This window comes from Melopsittacus undulatus, chromosome 6, assembly GCF_012275295.1.
Source record: "Melopsittacus undulatus isolate bMelUnd1 chromosome 6, bMelUnd1.mat.Z, whole genome shotgun sequence".
NCBI classification, from domain to species: Eukaryota; Metazoa; Chordata; class Aves; order Psittaciformes; family Psittaculidae; genus Melopsittacus; species Melopsittacus undulatus.
Window position 1 is genome coordinate 47,738,653 of NC_047532.1, and position 22,932 is coordinate 47,761,584.

The following is a 22,932-nucleotide window of genomic DNA, read 5'->3' on the forward strand; positions in this document are numbered from 1 at the left end:
TAATGTCCTTTCCAACTCTAACTATTCTATGATTCTATGCTTCTATGACGACAGTTCATGTGTCAAAACCCCACTGCAAGGACAACGAAATTTACTAAATGTTAAAAACCTACCAGGAAGAGATGTTGAGAAGAAGCAAGGTGGGAAAGCAGGTTTTTGCTACTCTCAATGCTCAGGTGATGCCCCACTTGTTGTTTCCTCCCCACTCTGTGCCTAGCGCAAGGAAGCTAGTGAGGGCTTGTGCTGGGTTCAGCCCTGCCAAGCAGGCAGCAAATATACCCAACCTGAGTGGTGAGGAATAGGCTTCTGTCCAGGAGGATGCACACGAGAGTCCTTGGCCAATGAAAAGCCTGCCCTGCAACCTGCAGGCACTTGCTGCAGGCTGCCTGGCCAAATCAAACAGCAGGACAGGCAGAGGCTGAATCCAGCTCAGTCAGTTTTTCATGATTCTTATGTTCCAGCAGATCTGGTCTGCTGGGAGGCAAGCCAGAGGAGCTGGGGGTCCTGCAAAGTGGTTCCTGCCCCCTCCCCTTTCTTGGCATTTTCCTCCTAAGTGGGACTGCTTTGTTTGCGTCATGTCCACCTCTGTTCTATGGTGTATTGGAAAGCCCCATCCAGCTCTTCACCTCCAGCTCCTGACCCTGGAAACCGTCAGGCCCTCCCCTTCAAGCTGGTGTTTCCAAGTCCCCCCACTGTGAATCACGCCCCTAGCCCTGCACCAAAATTAGTCATGAATTAACTAAAATAAAATGAAACAAGCCCTTTGTGGGTCAGACCCCACCCCAGACCATCCTGAAGAATGGCCAGGCTCCACACTAGAACTGGCTGCAGCTGGTCCTGCCTGGGTAATTCAGAGAAGCTGGTTGTATGAGGCTCTTTCCTTGTTTTTCCTCAGCTAGTGAGCCCTCACCAGTAAGGAGTGGCTGCATTCCAAGAGCACAGGGCTGGGTCACCCCATGGCTTCACCCCCAGCTCTGCACAGCCACCCAAATGGACTAAAGCATCTCTGCTCCCTGCTTGGGGAGAGCAAGGGGACTCCCTCAAGCTGCTGGGTTTTCTCAGTTCTGGCCTGCAGCCAGTATGCAATGGCTGGAAGCCCAGAGATGCTATCAGCCAGCGAGCTCCTGGAGGGGATTACAGACCCTGCTCCACTGAGCAATTGAACAAGGCAGCTGAACCACAGGCCCCCACTGGCCCCGGCCCTGGAAAGCAAGAAGAGCAGCAGGCAGCGTTCTTCCCTGAGCAATTCTGGCAATTGCGTCTGTTTCCAGGAAATATAAATAACTGCACAGCCATCTGGAACCAGCCATGGGCTGGTCAGGAAAAGGCCTCTTCCCAGCATCTGCCCTATTCCTTTCTGCTAGCTACTTGGTGCAAATGCGGAAAGCGTCAAGGAGGTGGCATGGTGGGGCAGACCCCCAGCACTCAGAGCAGTGAGCTCAAGTCTTGCTCTGCCTTTATGCCAGAGACCATCTTCCCTTGACCTTCAGTGCAGGGCCAGAGCAGCACCAAGCCTAGAAGCTTGTGCAGGGGCTTGGGATGCTGAGCCCCTTCCCAGGCCACTGACTTTCCTTCAAGGTGCTTGGGGACATGGACAGGCAAGAACAGACCCCTCACTCCATCATACTTCACTTTTCTTCATTTTATTTTTATTTGTACAGCTATATTTTACAGAACGCATTAATGCAGTTTAGACACAGCCCAAACCCTGTCTCCCGAGATTGTTTATAACACAAGCATGTAAAATAAGATGAAAAAATAAAACAAAACCAAAAAAATAAAACATTCCCCGATAGAGAGTTCCATCAAAACTCCTTTTGCAACATCAGGCTGTACCTTGAAGAAACGGAGCTCAATATAGTCCATACATTGAAAACTTCCATCGAAAAGAAAGGCACCGTGCGAAACCACATTTTACATATATACAGACTGAGAACTAGAACAAAAAAAATTACACTTTATTATTATTTTAAATTCCTTCTGCAGCTTTGTTGGTTTAATACACACTTTTTTGTAAATTGTAAACCTTCACTTGCAAAAAAATACAAATACACTGATGCATTTAGACAAAATATTTTCTTACTTGTACAGATGCAATACTTTAAAATATCTCCTTAAGTGCTCTATCATAATAAAGATTCTCAGAGTGGCTTCTGCCTGCAGAGTCCAACTGAGCCTTTAATGCATTATATATTTTTAATATAGCTTTTTTTAAAGGTCTATATATATTTATTTTATATATATATTTATATATTTATATCTATATATATTTACAACTCTGCCATAGATTCCTTCACCTTTGGTTAAAAAAGTTAAAGCCCTCTCTTTAATAGCATACTTTCTCTTTAAAAGAACACACATTTTGCATACAAAAGAAAAAATCTGTTCCCATAAATCAACATTACATTCCTCATCTTCAAACGGCAAAGGCTGTGAAGGTTAGACTCCAGAGTTTATCAACACTCCACTGCACAGACATTTAAAATGACTATTTTAATTTTATGTTTTATATACAGTAAGATCTGAATAATTTTAATTTTCTTTCCACTTCACATAACTGGGAAAAATAAAACCCGTGTATTTGCAATTTCTGTTAGGTTTCTAATGTTTTTCCACCTATCTGTACTATGGGTTTAGAGGCACTCCATCATGTGATGATTTTTTTTCTTCTTTTTTGTTTTTTTTTTTGTTTTAATTTTACTCCTTTTTCTTTTAAAGTGTTGCAAGTATCCTTTGGACAGCTTCTCCCCATGGCAAGACAACCTCTTCCTGGGAAATCCTCTGCTTTAGCAGGCCTTGGGGAGCTCTGGAGGCACCTCGTTCGCTGAGATGCGATACTGCACCTTGGTGTTGGTGATGGCCCCATGCTTCTGCCGCAGGTGAAGCCGCAGCTGGCTTTTGTGGCGGAAATGCAGGTTGCACTTCTCACACTGCAGGGTGAGAGGGAAAGGCAGAGGGTGTGAAATGTGATGGTAGGGAACACATCCTTTTAGGGCAGGCACCCATCCTGTGCAAACGCCTGTCCTCCAGCAGCCACTTTGGGATGCTGAGCCCATTATACTGATGGATGAGGGAAAAGTGGGAGTATGGTGGGAGAAGCAATACCTGGGGACTCTCCATCCCAGGCTTTCAGCAGCATACGTTTTGGTTTATGGGATGCTCAGAGGCTCAGGTCCTCAGGGGAGGACCCCAGCTCTGATGAATGTAGCTCCAAGCTCCTTATCTAGATGCTGAAATCAGCTATGGGACTATTTCAGGAGCCGCTTTTGACCTGTGACAAGCTGGATGGCTCCAGAGGGATGTGTGGATGATAACCCCTGCTCCAATTTCCTCTCTAGCAGATGGGGAAAGCCACAAAAGCTTCAGCAAAGAGCACGGAGCCCCCAGGCTGCAAGCAAGGGCAGGGCAAGTTGCTCACCTGGGGACCCCAAGCCAGGCTTTGTGCTCCTTTCCCCCATCTTTGTGCTCCTTTCCCCCATCTCTGTGCACAGCAGGCAGCTGTGATTTAAGCCACAGCTATTTGGAGAAGTGTGACCTTCTTCCAGATGTGGTAGAAGAAAAGCAGCCAAGATGAACGAATCCTGGGCCGCACATTAGTGTTTCCAACACAGCCGTTCATGACAAAATACCACGTCAGCATCAGTTAATGCATTGCAGGGGGATGGGCACAAGGAGCAGGGATGTGACCTTTACATGGGGCTTCATGTGGCTGGTGAAGGGCACTGGGTGCTGTAGCCACCCTATATGAATGCCCTGCTGTCTTCCCAGCACCCTCAGGTTTGGTAGCATCGCTCCCCAGCCATGGTTGAGAACCCCCCACAGACAAAACTGAGTTACTCACATGATACGGTTTCTCTCCTGTGTGGATTCGAAGGTGACTTTTGAGGGTCTGCAGGTGCCGGAAGCGTGTGCCACAGATCTCGCAGGGATACGGCTTCTCCCCGGTGTGAATGAGGACGTGAGCACGGAGGTGGGCCACCTAGAGAGAGCAGTTCCAAGTGAGGACAGCCCCAGGGATTAGGGCATCCCATCCAGAGCAAGGGCATCCCACCAGGAACAGGGATCTGCCCACCCATATTTTTTTGGTCTATTGGGTTCTAACAGGGAGTCAAAACAACACATATCTGATGCCTGGTATCTCTAATAATGAATAGCAAATGGAGGAAAAGAGCTAAAAACAGCAACCAAGCTCCTTCCTACAAAGCCAAACTGGCCCATGTAGACCATAAGGTCCCTTTTTATATTACAAGACCATGGGAAGAGCTGTCCAAGGCAGCCTCATCAGCCTCCTCCCTGCCATGAAGTTATCACCAGTCTTGGGCAGGAGATCTGTCCATATCCCACCTCCTCAGGCACTGCAGGTCCCAGAGGCCATACACACCTGGACAAATCTGGCCCCGCAGGTCTCGCACTTGTAGGGTTTCTCTCCGGAGTGGATGCGTGTGTGGGTTTTCAGGTTGGCCGGCCGGTTGAACTGTGCCCCACAGATGTTGCAGCGGTACGGCTTTTCTCCTGCAGAACCCAAAACAATGGGTGAGGGATTAAGTAGGGGCACGCTCAGCCCCCATGAGCTACAGTGCTCCCCAAAGCTAATTCCCTTCAGGTGCCATACCCTAACGGCATGAAGCACTAGCCCCAACTCCTGTCCTTTTGGAGATGGCTGTGGATAAGAAACATCACCTCAGGGTGTCCCCAGAGTAGGGTGAGCTCAGGAGGTACCCAGGCACAACCAAATTATCTCTTCTTTTTCAGGCTGGGAACTGCAGCCTTCAGGGCAAGGGAGAAAGTCAAGTAATTCTCCCAGCAAGGATTAACAGCATTGCTCCTCCTGGCCCTGCAACAGTATCTGGCACATCCCCACAGCCATCATTAACCCACACAGGGCCGCCTGGCTCCCTTTGGGCTCCTTGTGGTCCCCAGCCCATCCTGCTTCTGCAATTCATCACCTCTTTAGAGGAACAAAAGCAGCTGATAGAGCAGAAAGCCAAGGCCTGCCCACCAGCCTGGTTTCCAAGTCATTATTTTGGCTATGGTCACTGCTGCTGGACCCATCTTTAGGATGGTTGAAGGTGGGCTTGATGGTGAGTGGGAATCAGCCATTGTCTGTCCCCTCCTGCTTTTTTCTTTTGTTTCCAGGCTTTGATCCCATGCACCCTCAAACTCTGCCCTGGCACCTGTGTCATCTCATTTGTCTGCACAGCCCTCCTGGAACTCTGAGACTGCAGGGATCTGTGTCTAATTCAGTGCAGCAGCACTGAGTCGTCAGCCCAGACTTCCCTTTCCCAGCTAGTTAGCTGGCTGTTGACGTGCTAAGCATTAATAAGGGCATGGAAAAAAGAATCCCTAGGTTTGTCAGCAAATGACTAAACCCTTAATATCCCCTTCCTTTCTCAGCTTTCAATGTGTTGATTCAGAGTCTATCCACTCACAGATTTTCCCACCAGCAGAGTTTCTGCCAGGCTAAGTATGATCTGGATTTCTAGGATGCAGGGGAAAAAAATCTCCAGACTGCTCCCTAAATGTTCTTTTTAAGTCTATCACAAAGTAACCTGGAGGCCAATGCATCCCAGCCATGCATTTTACAAGATGCCTTTAGAAATGGTGGTGCCCAGTGCTTTACAGCAAAGGAGCTCGAGCTCTCCATCCTCCTGCTGTGAGGAGAGGCAGCATCTCCCCTATTCCCAAGTTTGGTGCTCTGCCCCAGGGATCCCTAGCAATGCCAAGAAAAGCACCTTGCTCTTCCCATCATGGACAGCTTGTGACACAGAGCAGAGGATGATGCAACTGGGACAAACCCAGCCATAGATACCCACATGCCCAGAAACTTACAGCCTCCCCAGTAGGTCTTCCCCATGGCCAGCACCATACCTGTGTGAACGGTTTTGTGGCTGGCAAGGTTCCCCTTGTAGCGGAAGGAGGCCTGGCAGCGGTCACACTTGTAGGGCTTGTCACTGTGGACTTGCAGAGAATGTCTCTTGAGAGAGGCCTCCTCAGAGAACCGGCAGTCACACTCATTGCAGAAGAAGGCTCCATTCTCTGGAAGAACAGAAAGGAGAGCAATGAGATGGGCAAATGCATGGGCAGCACCTTGATGTGCCACGGGATAGGTTTGGGATTGTGGAGAGGGATAGCGAGTGTGGAACAAGAAGTCGAGGGTAGGCATTTGTGGTCAGCAGCATTTGAACCATGCCATTACCTCCTGACTTTTTTGTGCGCACAGCAACATAATGCGTGGTTTGAGAAAGCAAAGTCATCATGAGCTCTCTCTCCTTCACTGTGACACAAGTTGCTTCCAAGAAACCAGCATCTGATCTGAATATTTTCCAGAGGGGTCCACAAAGGCACTTAAGTTATCAAGCATCCTCTGAGGGATGGATGCTGAGCTCTGGAGCAACCCCAGCACTTTTAGATGTCTTAAACCTTTAAATGTACAGATGTCTTCCTTGGGCACAGGAAGACCATTATCATCTGAAGCACAAGGCAGGTCACCCCAGCAGGAAGGTGTCTGTCTCTTAAGTGCTCTATATAGCTTTGACCATCACAGTCGGATTCCCTCTGTGGATCTCTGCCCACACCACAGGTGACAATGCTGCACTCCCCCTCCCTGAGCTACAGGCAGATAGGTGCACAGATACTTGTTTCTGGGCTTATGGAGTTTTGCAACAGGATTGCAAGCCTCATTATCTGCATTTCTCCAGATGTGCGCATTGGACTGCCTGATAATTAAGACATCATGATGGCAGTATGAGACACACCATCTTGCCTAATCCCCATTAGGGTCATTACATCTGCCAAGCTTGTTCTCCTGTGGTTTGGGGGTGGGGTGCACTTTGTTTCCTGTCCTTAGCTGACAAGTTTGCAGCAGGTGACTAACTCCCCACACAAGATATCTAGATGGTGCTTGGAAACGGGAGGAAGGAAGCAATTGCGATGTACGCGTGTACCTCACATGCGTGCACACAGCTTGTTAGCCTGTAAAGCACCTTGGGATCCACCAGCAACAGGGACAGGTCTGACTGCCTGTTTGGACACAGGGCATTGCATGGATGGGTCCCCAGACTGCACAGCCCCCTTGCCTGCTGGTTGAAAAGGTGATCAGGGATGCAAGACTCACCGCAGCTGGAATCAGAATATTCAGATTGGGTTTCCCCCATCTCCTCTCCGAAGTTTGAGCCAGGGGTATGAAGGCACATCTCAGCATGTTGTGGGGACTGACAACCACAGGAGCTGCACTTTGATGAATGCATGTACAGCGGGGACTGCCCTTCACTGCTCCGAGGGGACCCATCCCGGGACCTGTGGAAAGACAGCAACACAGAGAGCTGTGAGAAGGCTCTTGCTGTGCTTCAACTACTAAGCCCTTGTTTGCACTCTTCCAGGCACAATGGACAGACATGTTTTATGGGAACACTTTTGTGGCAAGATGCACAGCATAGCCCTGATCAACAACAGGCCCCTGAGCCTCAATCCCATCACCAAATGGCCTCAAAGCTCTCTAGGAACATCCAGATTCAGAGGATAGTGTACTGTTCCTTGGTAATTTGGCCATTCCAATGCTTACAGCAACCAAAAGCTCAAGGGATTCTGGACCCAGCATTCCTAGTTCCATCGCTAGTCCAGGCTGGCACCACTACAGTGGGGACCACTGGGACCCAGCTGATGTCACTGGCAGTGCTCCACCAAAGGCAGAGGTTTCCACCTGCTCATGGCTGGACTGCCCAGCCCAATGTTACAGATATTTTGCACATTTCCAAGCCCTCACCAACAACACAGTGAGTCCTGTGTCTCCAGGGAGGGTATTGGGGAGGGAGAACCTTCTCACCTGTTAACAATATTGTTGAGTCTGCTTGCTTGTGGGATAGTAGAGTCTTCTCCGCTCATGCTTATCTTTGTTGGGGATTGAACATTGAGATGCTCTGGTTCCATGGACTGCTGGCAAGTGGACATGGGCACATAGGTGCGAGGAGAAAGGGTTCCCATCTCGTTCTGGTCAGCATTGTCTTGTTTGGTGTTTTGATTGAGAGAGTTGAGGACGATGAACTTGTACTTCTTCCAGTTGCAGGCTTTGGGGTCTGTGGGGCTCTTTGTGAAGAGGGAGTTGGAGTTCTGACTGATACGGGCATTCTTGCTGCTGCTGGACTCAGTTGGCGAGTTGGGCTGACAGTCTGACTTCTGGGGGCTCTGGGGGCTGATGAGTCCCTTGCGGTCCAGGGGGGTGTTGGTAGGCTCAAAGTGCTGGCTGATTTCATCCTCTGAAGAGGTTCGCTCCTCCTCTTTGGCCACTTTGTCACAAGAGAAATAGGGATTGTTCCGGATTGAAGGGACAACTGGTTTGGGGCCAGAGGCTATGCTGTAGTGCATGTCGCTCCTGGCTTCTTCAGCAGCACCTTCTTTCGGAGCATAGATGGTAGCGTGGCACATGTTGGCTGAGATGTCAGTAATGGTTCTCATGTACTCGGTGGGGATTGTCCTGGAGCTGTCGCATGGTAGGATCCTCTCCTTGGGAAAGGCACCTGCCCTCGAGAGTTCAGAGAGGGGCATCCTCATCTCTCTCAACTCATCATCCACAAGCAAGCTATTTAGAGGAAGTGGGCTGTATCCATGGTAGGAAATGGGGGATCCAGACAAACCATTGATCAAGCCAGGGGCAAAGGCCCTCCCGTTGCAGAGGGACCCATTCTGGAGAGGCATGACATTCTCTGAGACTTCTCTGCTCCGATAAGCCATCACCTCTGGGTGACTCAGCATCCGTCCAGCCAAAAACTCTTCCCTTGGGGTCTTCACAGCAGACACCATTTCTGCTTCACTGGAATCAGGCAAGAAGGAGGGAGACACAGTCATTTTCAGCCCGTAAGGATAAGTTTGCAGAGACTTTGTCGGCTCTCCCCATTCCCACCCAAACACACCATCTCAGGCTCTCCAAAGTACACTCACGGTGCTCACCTAGACTTGACAAACCTTCGGCAGGTATCAACCACATGCTCCATCTGCAGGTACAGTGCTGTGGCCATCACGGCCATGATGTTGCTCTCCCTCAAGTTCAGGCGGGATGTATACATGAAGTCCAAGAGGATGCAAAACCCCTCAGGGTTAATTTCAGGGTCCAGGTTGATGACGTTCAAGTTGCACTTGAGCTGGTCAGTGAAGATGCTGTAGAAAAGGCCACTGCAGAGAGGAGACAGGAGAGAAGATGAGTGTTATGACAATTCAGAGGAAGAAAGTGGAATTTGTCTGAAATCCCTTAGCCCAGAGGGGTTCATGAATGGGAAGGGAGGAAGAGACAGCAATTAAAGAATTCCCTGCGCTTTCCCCTTATTATCAAGCTTGGTTTCTCAGCTTAGTAAGCGTCTTCTGCACTGCACTTTTCCCAACTGGAACAGCCTGGTTTTAGATCTCACCCACTCAACAACTCCCTACTGCCTACATTTAGAAATTCCCCCTTTATTTTTTCATTGCTGCTCTCACCAACACCCCCTTTCCCACTGTGACTCATTTCTTTCACAAGCCTCTTGGGGCACCCATGCTCACTCTTTAACCAGAAAAGAAAAAAAACTAAAAAGAAAAAAAAGGAAATGTTGGCAAAACATTTTTCAGATGTCTTCGTAGTCAGACCTTTGCTTTCTCAAATGTTTGATATCTTGTCAGCAGGAGACCCTGCAAGGCATCTGCCGTAATCCAACTGCGTAATGGTGGGATGTTATTTACCATTCACTAGTAAGCAATTCCAGCAATCCTAGGAGCTGGAAAAGGATTTCAGACCCCACCAGGCTTGGAAAAAGAAATCAACAAAGGTGGGTGCAGCCAGCAGCCAGGGAAGAATAGCTCTAGAAATAGCAGCAGCAGGGGATACTGTGGCCACAGAGAACTCACTCACCCCAGCGAGCATCCAGCCTTCCCTTTCCTTCCCGCTCCTGTCCTGTCTTTACAGAGCATTTGAGCCCTACCTCAGGAATATGCCTCACATCTGCTGTGCTCCTGTTTGTCTCTGTGGGCTGCACGTGGGCAGATGTGGGTGTGCAAGGAGGAGAGAGGGTGTGGGCATTATGCTGGAGGCAAAGAGTCGCAGCTCTAATCCTGTTACAGGTACAAAATTCTTGGTGGCCCCTTTCACTTCTGCTTCTCTCTCTCCATTTCCCTGTCTGCAAACCCCACAAACCTCCCCAGTGCTGCTGACGGCCAAAGGCAGAAGGAGTGGGGAAGGGAGGCAGGGAGGGAACCCTGCTCTCACCTGCAGGCCATCAGGACTGTTTTATGGGCTCTGAACTGCTCCCGATTCACGATGATGACAACATCAGTCAGGATATCCCGGCTTCTAAGGCGATTGAGATTGAGAAGGACATCGCTTGCATGGCGGGTGAACTGAATGCAGCTGTCTGCTGGCGAGGCCATCTTGAGTCTACTTGAAAGAGAAGCAGGAGGAAGATGGGAATGGAGAAGCAGCCAGGCAAGCACCCTAAACCCAGCAGAGAGACAGCTGCTGCTCTAGGATGTGCTCAGACAGCCAACTGCTGCTGGCAGGGACAGCACTAGATCCTTGGTCCCAAGGCAAACAGCCCTGCACCCCTCCAAGCACCTGCCAGGCTGCTACCAACAGCGAGACCTGGCATGTCTCAGTCCCACCCAGCAAACTGGCAAGCAAAGGCGACCAGACCCTTCTGAAGATTAGCTAACCACCTCCTCTTTCTCCCTGCCTCACCCATGGCAGCTCCACCCCAGCCCACTCCTCCCACCACCACTTGCGTTCATCTACATGAAGCTCCCAGCACAGTTTCCTAGCCTTCAGATCTTCCTCAGAAGCCATCCCCCTCACTCGCCTGCTGACTAGCTGAAAATCTAGCCATGGGAATCAAAACAAGCCATTAGGTTCCAAATGAAGATTTCAACACCTGGAAAATTCAGCCTGCAGTGGATCACCAACCCTCATTCATCAGCAAACTACTTTCTTGCTCCCAAGTGGTGGCCACTCTGGAGAAGACCTGTCCACAGTTTCCCAACGAACTGGTGGTGACAATGAAAAGAAGAACTCATCTAACCTGCTGAGTTGCTACCCACACCACAGCCCAGTCTCTCCCAGTGAGCAAGGCTCGAGTTAATCGAGGAACATGAAGCCTTCCCTCAACACAACGCCTGTTGACCCATCTCAGAAGTGTTCTCCCAGATAGCACCCAGGGAAGCCCACATCTCCCTGTGCCTAAAGTCTGGGCTGGAATGTGCATCCTCAGCATCAAATTTCCCAGTGATCAACCCCCTTCCACAACTTCAACTCCTCCTCCTTCCCCAGCAGCATATGAACATACAGTATTTTCTACAGAGCAGCTGCTCTCCCAGAAACAAATTCCAGCTGGGTCTAATGAAACCTTCATTCAATCTGGTGAAGGGAAGGGGGGGGGGGGGGCGGATGGAAGGGAAAGCACAAAATTAAGATTTACATACCCAATGCCTCAATTCACAGTCCAAAAGTTTCTTTCAAACCTACAAATAAAGCGCAAGAAAACAAACGTCACATTAGCCGGCAATTATGAATTGGCCATGGCAGGACACAAGCCTGCTGTTTCACTCAAGTATCACTTGGATAAAAGCTAGAGATAACAAACCTTCTACTCTCCAGTAAGGTTAACATTTGTTTCTTCCGGTACAGTACATTCTTATCACAACCACAGGCTTTGAGAATCCAATCATAGCTTCTTCCACACCCTCTAGCCCAAACCATGGGCGTATGCCAAGGAGATTTTCATTTCCATGACTCAGGAACTTAAAGGCAGGTGGGGAAGGGAAGCCAAGTGAGAATTTTCTCACCACTTCTTCCGGAGATAACTCTTCCCCTGCCAAGACCAAATTCCCAGCTGGTGCCACATCCAAGACCAATGCCATATTCCCAGCACCTTGTTAACAGGTATGACTTACACACAAACATCTGCTGCCACTCTGCTCAGAAACCTGGAAAGAGCCTGAATCCAGCCCTCAGAAACAGCTGCTGTCCTTCTCAGAATACACACTCACTCCAGCCACTAGTTAAAAATGCCCTGGCATAGGACTGCCCAACAGACTGGGGAGGATATGGGCGTCAAGTACCAAAGTGACTTGGCTAGGATTGCATAGGAAGCCAGTGGCAGAGACAGATGAGGACCCAGAACAAATGCCTTCCTTTCCCTGCTGGAAATGCTTTCTCCCAAACCTCAAGCTTTGTTTCCAGCTGCTGGCTTCATAGGCAGTGTGGCTGGGGCAGCATGGCAAGGAAACTCAGGAGTTAAATGCCTTTCAGAACTCACACTATTACTGCCAAACTCACTTAAAACCAGCAAAGACAATTGACCTGGCATCAATGCAGGAAGAAGTTCCTCAGGCAGCCGCCCCAGCAGGGAAAAGCACAATATATAAGTGAACCAACAAACCCCAAGACCTTCACCCCACTATTTTAAGGACTGACCCTCAAAAAAAAACCAGATGGACACGACAAGACTGCCAGCACTTGCAATGAACTCATCCAGCTCTGCAAAGAGATGTGCACATGTGGAGCCCAAGCTTCCCTCACATCCCGGGAGACACCGGGGTGGGATGAAGAGGTGATAAATCTCATCACATTCAAAACCTAGAGGGGTGCCTTACAGCCCCATTCCAGCTACCAAATGCAAGTCTTCAGAGCTGTTCTGAGCCTGGCTAGCTTAAAACTTTACACACACACAGTGACTCATTTCCCAAACACTGCAGACTCTGATCTTTCTGTGCATGCTCACTGCCGACTTGCTCCCATCAATCACAAGCCAAGGGACCCGCGGAGCTCTGCAAGGAATCCCGCATGCATCCATGTATCCACACAAGCGCAGATGTACGCATTTGGGGCAGCTGGGTGGCATCCCAACCACATCTGCAGTGACAGATGCACCCCACTGTGCTCCCAGGGACTCACCCCAGTCTCAGAGACACGGGGAGGTGACCCATGCGAACATCAACAAGGTTACAAACTGCAATGAACTCTGTGCCTGGGAGCATCATGTGAGAAGCTGCTGCTGTCACCAAATTCCCTTACCCACAGCGAGGCCGCAGTGCTGCCCGGGGAAACACAGCTCTTCTCCCAGACCTAGATCCCGGCACAGCTCTCTCCCCGCTCCACTCCCAAATTATCCCTCCCCAGGGCAGCGCTGCTGCAACACCCACGGGGAAGGGGATGCCTGAAGCTTCCAGCTGCAGGATGTGGGCATGCAAAAGGGAAAGGGACCTTCCTTCCCCTTGCTATGCTGAACTGGGTTAACCCTGCCCCTCCTGGCCTCTGCACAGCACCAGCTCTGGGCTGCAGCACAGAAGGATGCTCTGACCAGAGACCAGCAGAGCAGGCTACAGCAATAAGGAGCAGAGATCAGTGATGGGGAGCAGAGAAGACCACTGCAGCCAATCATGGTCTTAACCATCCACCCCCCTTCAAAGTCTATGAGGCTTCCCAAAACTCAGCTGGATCCCCAGCACCACCCCAAGCTCACCCCCCTACCATTTTCCTGACCAGTACCTTGCAGGTGCGGGCTCTTCGGCAGTGCCTGGGGCTGTACACCAGGGCTTGCTGTGCCCAAAGAGAAAGGTCTGGGCCCATTTCAGGGCTGGCCACATGGGACTGTCACTGCTGCTGCCTTCCAGGAAGGCATTGGTTCTACCCCAGTGGTTCAGGGAACGGCCCTTCCCTGCCGGCACCTCCCCGAGAAAACCCATTCCTGGAAGGGAGCCCAGGGCTGGCTCTACCCTCCCTGCAGCCAGCTCAAAGAGCATGGGGACGGTGCACCTGTGCAGGGGGAACTCCTCTCAGCTCCACCCCAGGCAAAGGTGAGACCCTCAGAGCCCCCCCATCCCAAGGCAGAGGGAAGAACTAGGGACTTACTCCCTCATCCATCTTTCTGCCATGCACAGGGAAACCCTTCCATCCAGCCACTCTCCCATTTATAGAGAATCCCTTTTCAGTCATCCTCCTCTCACCCTGTGCACAGGGGAGACTCCCTGCTCCCCTACCCCTCTTTGCATGGGGGATAACCTGTGGCCTCTTCCCCTCTCCCATCCCCAAATACATAGTCTGGAGGAGGGTGTGCATCACTCCCCCTCCCTGCACCCCTGCCTCCTACCTCTCCAGACCCTGCAGCGCTGACTCCCTCACATCACCTTGGAGGGCAGCTGTGTGAAGTCTCCTTTTCCCACAGCCTCATCCCACAGAGCTCTGAAATTGCCCACCCTAGGGAAGCTCCAACCTATCTCCCATCCCCTTTTCTCCCCAGTCTCAGCCCCATGGGAACAACCCTTTTGAATGCCAGGTCACTGCCTGGTTTACCCTAAACAGGTCCTAGGACAACCAAGAAAATGGGGTGGGAAGCCCTGGGCACAGCCATGGGTGCTACAAGCCACGGTGAAGAGGATGCTTTCAGGCAGGGGCATGAAAGCACCCAGCTTATCTTTCCCGATATCATGCAGTCAGGGAGCACTAAGCATCCTTTAGCTGTCACAGCAGAGCTTTATTAATTTAGTAGCTTCTGGTTGGTGTCTAGGCCAAAACGTGGCTGGGTTAATAATAACCCAAGAAGAGACTGAGAGAAGTCCTAGCGCACGGTGTCAGCGCAGATCAAAAACAGCATCACTAGTGCAAGCCCTGTCGCATTTTCCATTGTACCCTTCCGTGAGTGGATTGCACTCACTCTATTGAGCGGTCTCAATCTGATTCAATTTCCTGCCAGCAAACAAATGTTTCTAGGAAATGCAATACGTTATCTGGACGGGTTTATTATCAGCATTTGGAACCAGGAAAAGTACATACTTTCTCGAGCACTGCAGGGAACTTTATAGTTTGTACTTCAAAAGAGGGTTTTAAAAGGATTGCCCTTGAAAGCTGGCCTAGCTCAAGTCTCCACATTGTTTTGGTCTTTGCAGAAAAAAACACAGAGGAGGGGGGAAGGCACACTGAAGCTGTCTCCAATGTTTTCCACTGAGAACTCCCCTGCCCTCTCTGGAGCCAAGATCTGACTGTGAGGCAGAGGCAGCACATGCCCTTGGGAAGCGAGGAGTCAAGCCTTCTTCAGCATTTTGAACAACCTCAAGCAATTTGGCACATTAATTTTTCAAGGAAAGACAGTAACAGCTCCCCAGCTGAAGTCAAGGAGCTACTCCAGAGAACAAGGGATGGACACCGTGCCCCACCAACACTGAGCTCTGCATCAAGGTGCTGACCCAATAGCCGGATGGAGAGTTGGGCATCCCCAGAAACTGAGCTGAGCCTGTGGCCCAGCAGGGCTCAGAAGAGGTGCCCCCATCATCTCTACCCTGCACCGGGGCAGTAAATCAGCAGCCAGCACAGACCCAACCCTCTGTCTGTTCTTCTGGGTTTGATGGTGGCACAGATCATTTTGGCAGTAAGAAACCAATCTGGCATCCTGTCTAGATGGGACTAGACATATGGGCGCTTTGGGGGTCCCCTGGCAAGGCGAAAGATACCCTCTCAGCCCTAAATTTAGCCAAACAGCTATACGGAGACTCATTTCAGAGGGTGCACATTCAGGACATGTTCTTCAGGACCCACAGTCCTGCACTGGGCTCACTCCAAGCTCCCCCCTCCATAAACAGGGGTCCCACATTCCTCATGGATACCTGGTATACCACCAAAAGGCAGCATGCTGACCAGGAGGACGAGAGGGAAGAAAACAGTACAGGAAAAAAAAACCCAACCCTGCTTGCACTCTCTCAATGCCCTGTGTTTCACATGTGAGGCTCCACAGAGATTACTGGCGCTTTAAAGCAGTCCCAAACACTACATACTTGCTCCGATTTAGGGCTGTATGTCTTTTGGCTGACAGCATCCGGCAGCAATGGGAGCATACAAGATCCAGCATGGATTTAAAAAAAAAATGTGGGGAGGACTTCATTTGCAGTCTAAATTTGCAGTCTGAAGGAGCTTTCTGGTCAGATGCTGACTTTTGGATACTCATCTAACCAAACTGCAAACTGTGAACTCCTGAGGTTTGCCAATGCCTGCTGTAAACATGGAAACCAAGTGTCACTTTTTGCCAAACAGAAGAATGGTTTAAAAATAGATCTAGAAAAGAATACAGGCACTCGGCATACAGAGCTCCTGTTTATAGACTCCCATGCTACTATAAAATGGAACAAGAGGTTATGAGCATGAAGGCAACTTTTAACCAAATTTAGATTTTACAAACTTCTCAGAAACCTGAAAGCAACGTTTCAGGCTCCAGCTGAACCAGTAAAAGCTCTTCATGTGGAGTTTACAGCCCAAATACTACAGCACATGGACTAAAACTGGTGTGAAATGATTCTTCAACCTCAACACCATAAATACATGAAGGTACGTAACCTGCACACTAAGAAATGCACTTACTGGTTCCTTTTACTCACCTATAGACTTTGTAACAAGGTTTTCTTTTTCATGGGGTATTCACATAAAGTGAGAGGGCACCCACCCCTGCCTGTACAATATAGGACTGCCTCACAAAGTTTTACCACCTGTATTTGTAATGGAGTTTTGAGGATAACATTACTGTTTACTATTAAAAAAACCCTGAAAGCCAAAAAACACACAAACTGACAAACAATCCAACCAACCAAAACCAACCAAACACCATTCCTACAAATTAGTATCTGACTGCTGAAAGCTCCCACCACCTTCCCCCCTCCCTGAAAAAACAAAACAAAAAGCATAAGAAAGCATTGCTTTACAATGCATCCTAAATTAGGCAGAAATTCAAGGGCAGATTAACACCACAACTCGGAAAGATTTTCACATGTGATTTCACGACCAGACCCGGAGAGAACTCCTTATGGAAATGTCAGTGACTTTAATAAGTGCTCGGTTGTTTCCAATTAGTCTCCTTAAGTAAGTTCAGTGGCATCCAGAGTTTCCTCTGCCACTTTCCTCCTAGCTGGCAAGCTTTGATTTTTCTTTTTTTAAACGAGCAGCTAATAAACATGTTCCCACTCCGCAGAGCTGCCGGCTCCCTGGCCGGGAGGAAGGGAAAGAGCTGACACTAGATGGCACCAGTTAGCTTTGCTGCAAGAACAATTTTTCCCCTTGGAAAATAAAACACCCCAACCAAACCTGGAAAACATATAATTTTGTCGATGTAATTCTGTTTCTCTTAAAACGCGTCTGAGCAACTTTACTTTTATGAGCTTTTCCAGCCTTGTTTTGAGAAACTTAATGTTTCTGCTAGGTTTATTTTTGTCTCATCAGACAGCAGGCTGAAGTCCTCCCCGTGCTGCAAACAGAAATGTCTGAAAAGTATCATAAGAACTTTTGACGGTTTTTTTTTCCCTTTTTTTTTGGGTGGAATTTGAAAGAATCACTTCTCATTCCGACTTCTTCCTTCTCAATAATAACTAACCAGTTAACCTCCACTTCCTCTCCTAATATTGACTCAGACAGTCAGAACTGAAAGGGATTAGAAATTGGAATTGAAATGCATCCCAAGAGATCTTTGATCTGTTTTGCCAGTCAAAATTGAACACTCCGAGATGAAGTCTTTTCTCACTGGAACAATGCAATAACCCACTCCTCTGGAAAACTGCTAGACATCCTTTGAATATTTTTCAATATATTTGATGATTTGTTTCATGGGGGAAAAATTGCCATCTATAATGTAAGCTTTTAAGCCTGTGAGCCTGTCATTACAAGAAAATAACAGAACCTCAGGTTCTGCCTCTCCACATATCTATAAAGAGAGGCTTCCCCTCTTCAATATTTTTAAAATGGTTTTTGAACTGTAAGGTTCCCCCCTACCCCCCTGAGGACTATAGGAAAAAGTCCGTACTTGCTTTTAAAGCACTTATCCTTAAAACATCTGACACAATACAGCAAATAATAATTTTTAAAGCATTTAAAAGCTCAGGAGAGGAATCAATAAGCGTTCGCAGATCGAACAAGTGCCTGATCCCATACTCGGCCCTGCTGACACTTTTACCGGCACATGTTTGAATTTGGCCCTGGACAGAGATGCTGGACCAAAGCAGAGCTTCTTGCCGAGCCTCATCTGTCTGGCTCCAGCCTCCCTTCGCACTGACCCTGCGCCTACTGAAGTCAGTGGAGAAAACACTAACCGGGGACGGGTTTGTTGTTGTTGTTGGTTTTGACTCAGGATTTTAAGCTCAGAGTTGCCCCTTCCCTGGAAATGCATCAAGGGGTCAAAGGCATCTTTTTAGGCACATCTGAGAGGCCGCCACCGATTTTTCTAAACAAACGCCTTGCTTTCTGTTTCCCTTCTTCTCAAGAGGCGATTTCATAACACTTCATGCTGTGACTTTGCAAACTAAAGGCGAGGGGGGCCGGGCAGGGGGGCAAGATGGGGGAGGGGGGGCGGCCGGGAGAGGTCGCTGCCGCCCGACCACGAAAGTTTTCATAACAAAGTTCGGCTTTTTCGGCTTTGTTTTAGCCTCCCCCCCTTTTTATAAGGGGGGGGGGGGGGGGAGGGAGGGTGTATGTGTTGAAAAAAAAATAACATAAATACGCACACGCGCAAGCACACAGGTAACAAAAATAAAGCCTTCTCTCTTCCCCCACCGGCTTTTGGGTTCTTTGGGGGAGCCGGACGAGGGCCGGGGAAAGCAACGGCGAGGTGCGCGGGGGTTGCGCAGCTCTCCGCGCCCGGTCGCGCCGCTCGCTCCAGGAATAGCGTGTGGCCGGGGGCCAGCACCGCGGCTGCCGGCGGCAGATTTACGAGGGCTGTCGCCGCGCCAAGTCCGCCGCGGTAGTAAACACAGGGGAAGAGCTGCGATGGGGGCACCGCGGGCCTCCCCCCGCGGCGTACCCTGGACCCCATCCTTTGCTCGACGGCACCCCATTGCCCCCGCTGGCAGCCTTCTTCCCGGCGGAGGACCCCGTCTTCCCCGCCGCGGGGGTGTTATTATTATTAATAATATTAACGTTATTATTATTTTGAACCCTGCACGTAATATTCGGAGTTACTCCATACACTTTCCCCCCTTCCCGAGCTTTGCCCCGCCGTTTATTTCCCAGCCCGTAAAAGCCCGTCGCGGCCACTCCGGCACACACCGTCCAGGCTATCGCGCCTCCTTCCCACCCGCACCCCGGGGACGCCGCTCCGCGGTGTTCCGGGGCCGGCAGCCGGCTATGGCCGAGCTTCCCCGCGGGCTCCCCCCCTTCCCCAGGCAGAGAAATGCCGCAAGTCCTCTCCATCATCGCCCGCTCTTAGCCCGGGGCTTGACAGATCACGGCGCAGCCCCGCTACAGGTTGCAAAACGCTCCAACCGTTTCGCAGTTGGGTCGGGGACTGAATAACGATAATAATTGTCTAATAATAATCACAGTATTAATAATGATGATAAAATGTGTGCGTGTATGGGAGATTATGCGGAAGGGCCGAACGGCCGTGCCGGTACAGCCGAGCTTCAGCGCTGCCGTCAGCCCCGCTCCGCGGCGGTCAAACGGCAACAGCGACACAACACGCACCGAAAAGAGAAAAAGAACAGAAAAAAGAGGGAAAACAAAAAGGGGGGGATGCAACAAAAGGAAAATCACACACCCCGGCCGAGAGATCCAGCCATTGGGACGCGACCCCGAGTCACGCAAAACGCCCCGTCTCGGCGGGCGGTAGCCGCCGTCCTGCGCCCGTGGGGCGGCTGCAGGTGCAGAGCAAGGCCGCCACCGCCGTCCTGCCTGTCCCCGCCCGGCCGTCACGCGTGCGGGAGCGCCAATAACCCCCGATAACCGATAATCCCCAGGAGAGGACGGCGATGGGAGACACCCCCCACCCCCTCCCGTTTTACGTGTTCCCAGCATTAAGACACGCAGCACCCCTGTCTTGCCTCGCCTGACAGTGGGCAAACGAAGAAGGGGTGCGTGCGTGTGTGAATTAAATAAATAAAGCAGGAAAAGCACACGTTAAAATTTAGGAGAGTGATAATAAATAAAAAAATTAAAGGGCTGTAGGGGCACCTGCAGCGGGAAGGGAAGGGGTAAGGAAAGAAGAAGGGAGGGAGGAATAAAGAAAAAAAGGGAGGGGGGAAAAAAGGATAGAAATATATAGAGGCGGCTCCGCGCCAGGCGTCGGACCGGGGCAGGGAGGGAAAGAGGAGGGAAAAAAAATGGAGCGAGAGGAGTGGAGGAAGAAGAAAAAAAAAAAAAAGAAAAAAAAAAAAAAGCGAGCGAGAGAATTAAAGGGTAAAATCGGCCGCGGCAATAGAAGCAGCAATCACCTGGTCTCCGGGCTTTCCTAGAAACTCCTTGCATCACCACTTCTAAGAACCCCAGTTCTAAGAATCAACAGAGCCCAATTCTCGGAATTTGAGCTGCAGACTCTACCATTGCGCTCAGCACGGGGAGGGCCGCGGACCTCCCCTCGCCGCTCTATTGGCGTCGCCGCCGCCCCCCGGGAGAGAGGACCCCCTCCGAGACGCTCCCCTCGGGAGCGTCTCGGAGGGGGTCCTCTCTCCCGGGGGGCGGTGGCTGCGGCGGGGGTCTCACCGTGTCGCCCACCCTCCTTCACCCCCCCTTTCTCCCCGTGCCCAGTGGTCGCGCCCTGGGCGGCGGGTCACGTGGCGGCGGGTGCTTGTGTGTGACGTGGGGGCGCGGTGGGGTGGCCGTGCGCGGCCGCGGAGCAGTGCTGCGCGTCGCGGAGGAGCTCAGCTTGTCGGCGGCAGAAGAGGAGGAACGGGGGGTCCCGGGTACATACCTCGGGCGGTGCAAACACACATCCCACCAGCCTTCCTTCACCCCCATTCTCACATCCCGCCGAGAGAGAGGGAAGGAAGAGAGCGGAAAAAAGACCCGCTTTTTAATTATTATATGTATTTTTTTATTATTTATTTTTATGCTTAATTTGGGACGGGGGAGGGGGGCCACTTTCGCATTTACAAAGCAACCCTCGCCCCCTAAAAAAAAATCCCAACAAACCAAAAATCAAAGCCAGCGAGCAAAGCCAGGACCCTGCTGCATTGCACTGGATTTTTACTTTTTGTTTTGTTTTTAACAATTATTTTTTTCCTTCATCGGCCTTTTCGCTAATTTTTGCAAATGGCCACGCTCAGCTCATGGCCTCCTGTGGGATTTACTCTGGGGAAAAGGAGCTTTTTCCATAAAGACCCCCCCATATGCTCCCCTTCCCGTGGTCCTTTTTGTTTTCAATTTTTGTTTTATTTTCTTTTTCCATTTCCTTGCCAGGATTCTCCAAACAAGCAAAAAATTACGCTTTTTTTAAATCTTTTTTTTTTATGCGTTTTCTCTTTTCCTTCCCAGGACTTTGGAGTGGTGGGTTAAGTCTTTGTAGCTGTTGTTGTTATTGTTGCAAAATAACCTGTAAGTCTGTAAATAACTCTGCTTGTGCGGAAATGTCGGACTGTGCCGGGGATGCAAAACCGTGCTGGCTTTTCGGGAAGGGATTTTGTGTCGGCAGTTCGCTGGGCAAAGGCCTTTGATAGGAGGCATGGGGTGGCTGGGCAGGGGGGAATAGTGCAAAGCCTTTGCAATCCATGTCTCGGGGGGGTTTTGCAGCAGGGCACAGTGGGAGGGGGCCTGTCACCCCTGCCTTCCGCTGGTCCCGTGTGGAAATGTATCTCTCTGTATGTAAATCCGTGGTGATTTCTGCCTCTCTATCCCCTGGCCTTGTGTATTTATTTCAAGTGGGCCTGCGGCGAGGGTTTGTCTCAGGGTGGGGGGGGGGGTGGATCAGCAGATCCCAAGTCTCATTTTCCTTTCCCCATCGGCTCTTTGGGCTGCGAGGTGCAGTGGCCGCTCGGGTGGTGGGAAGCAGGGGAAGGCACGCTCCGGGCTGCGATGATATTCCCGGCCTGTTGCAATTATTAGAAACTGTTTACAAGAATAACCACCGCAGATCATGGTGCCCTCGGTCCACTAATGCAATTGCTCACAGCTACTGGTTCAGCCACTGCCGAGCCCCACGGAGCAGCCACCTTGAACACAAAGTCTCTGGGTGCTGCTGTTATTTTGATTTCTTAGCTGAGTTCTGGAACTGAAATGCTTTAAAGCAAGGAGGGGAAGGAATAAAAAGAAATCAGGAAGAAAGCCCTTCTGCTGATCTGCCTCATCATTAAAAACAGCCTGGTGGCAAGACAGGCATGGTACTCCCGAGATGCTTGAGGTAGTTCAGATGTGCTGGGGAGACGGCTTTCCTGTAGTTAAAAAGCAATATGTAATTCCCGGTGAGTGAGCACACATAGCTTGAGCTGTGCAACTCTGATCCCGGCCCTGTGCAGGCGGGAGGTCCCCGGGTGTCTGCAGGCGGCTGGGGAAGGAATGGACCCAATAATATAAATTCTGCTCTGGGATTTTGATTTTTTTTCCCCCCTTTTTTCACTCTTATTTTTTTTTTTCTCTTTTCTTTTTTGTTCTTTTTCAGCACTGAAATTAAAGGAAGGGGATTGGGGGGGGGGAGGTGTTGTGGTGATGTAGATCTTTTCTGTTTGTTATTTCTCTGCAGCGTGTGATGCTTTCACTTTATCAGGAGTGTGTGCTTGGCAGAGCCCAGTGCCTGCGGGACAATCGGGAGCAGATGGGTGTTTCTTTTTTAGTGGAGACCCGAGGTCGAGCACAGCTTCTGTTCAAGTAGCACTTTTATGGGGGAGATTTCTCTCTCTGGCTGGCTGCAGCCAAGCTGGGCTTGCATCAGAGTTTCCATTCTAACCCTCCTTGTTACAGGGACGTAGAGAGCAGCCACCACCATCCCCTTTGGGCTGGGAGCTGGGCAGCCTGGGCTGCTTTGTGGGGTTTTTGGCCTTTCTCCTCCAGTTTCATACCATACCCAGCCGCAGTTCCCCGGGGACTGCTGCCACCAGCCTCCACCTGCTGCCGCTTCCTCCTGTCCCCCAAAAGCTGCAGCAGTCCCTCCGGTGCCTTGCAGGGAGCTTCGGGGTGTGGGGATGGGGTCATTTCTCTGGAACCTGTGCCGGGCAAAGCCTTGCCACCCTCTTCCCTTGCCTGCC

The 22,932-nt window shown here is 50.4% G+C and overlaps 1 protein-coding gene across 2 annotated transcripts; it reads right to left on the reverse strand.

Moving 5' to 3' along the window:
* Window positions 1-1,624: 1,624 nt before the first annotated feature.
* On the reverse strand, window positions 1,625-20,283 carry BCL6 (BCL6 transcription repressor). Of its 2 annotated transcripts, none has more exons than XM_031043007.2 (10): window positions 20,191-20,283; window positions 11,434-11,472; window positions 10,229-10,396; window positions 8,944-9,165; window positions 7,823-8,806; window positions 7,115-7,296; window positions 5,869-6,036; window positions 4,382-4,512; window positions 3,842-3,979; window positions 1,625-2,930 (listed from the first exon to the last, which is right to left on the reverse strand). In XM_031043007.2, exons 3-10 carry the CDS (start codon window positions 10,387-10,389, stop codon window positions 2,787-2,789), a joined length of 2,130 nt encoding a protein of 709 aa, XP_030898867.2. In that variant the 5' UTR covers window positions 10,390-10,396; window positions 11,434-11,472; window positions 20,191-20,283; the 3' UTR covers window positions 1,625-2,786. The 2 variants fall into 2 exon arrangements, with proteins under 2 accessions (XP_030898867.2, XP_030898868.2); XM_031043008.2 differs by having other exon boundaries at window positions 10,229-10,399; window positions 20,191-20,243.
* Between the last annotated feature and the right edge of the window lie 2,649 nt (window positions 20,284-22,932).

What these genes read in the sequence shown, in the direction of transcription:
- BCL6 (XM_031043007.2), bottom strand. Translation starts at nt 10,389, where the DNA reads ATGGCCTCGCCAGCAGACAGCTGCATTCAGTTCACCCGCCATGCAAGC. An exon ending in ACAGTCCTGATGGCCTGCAG is followed by an intron (nt 9,166 to 10,228) that starts GTGAGAGCAGGG and finishes TCCTCTCTGCAG; the next exon opens with TGGCCTTTTCTACAGCATCT. An exon ending in ATATTCTGATTCCAGCTGCG is followed by an intron (nt 6,037 to 7,114) that starts GTGAGTCTTGCA and finishes CTGTTCTTCCAG; the next exon opens with AGAATGGAGCCTTCTTCTGC.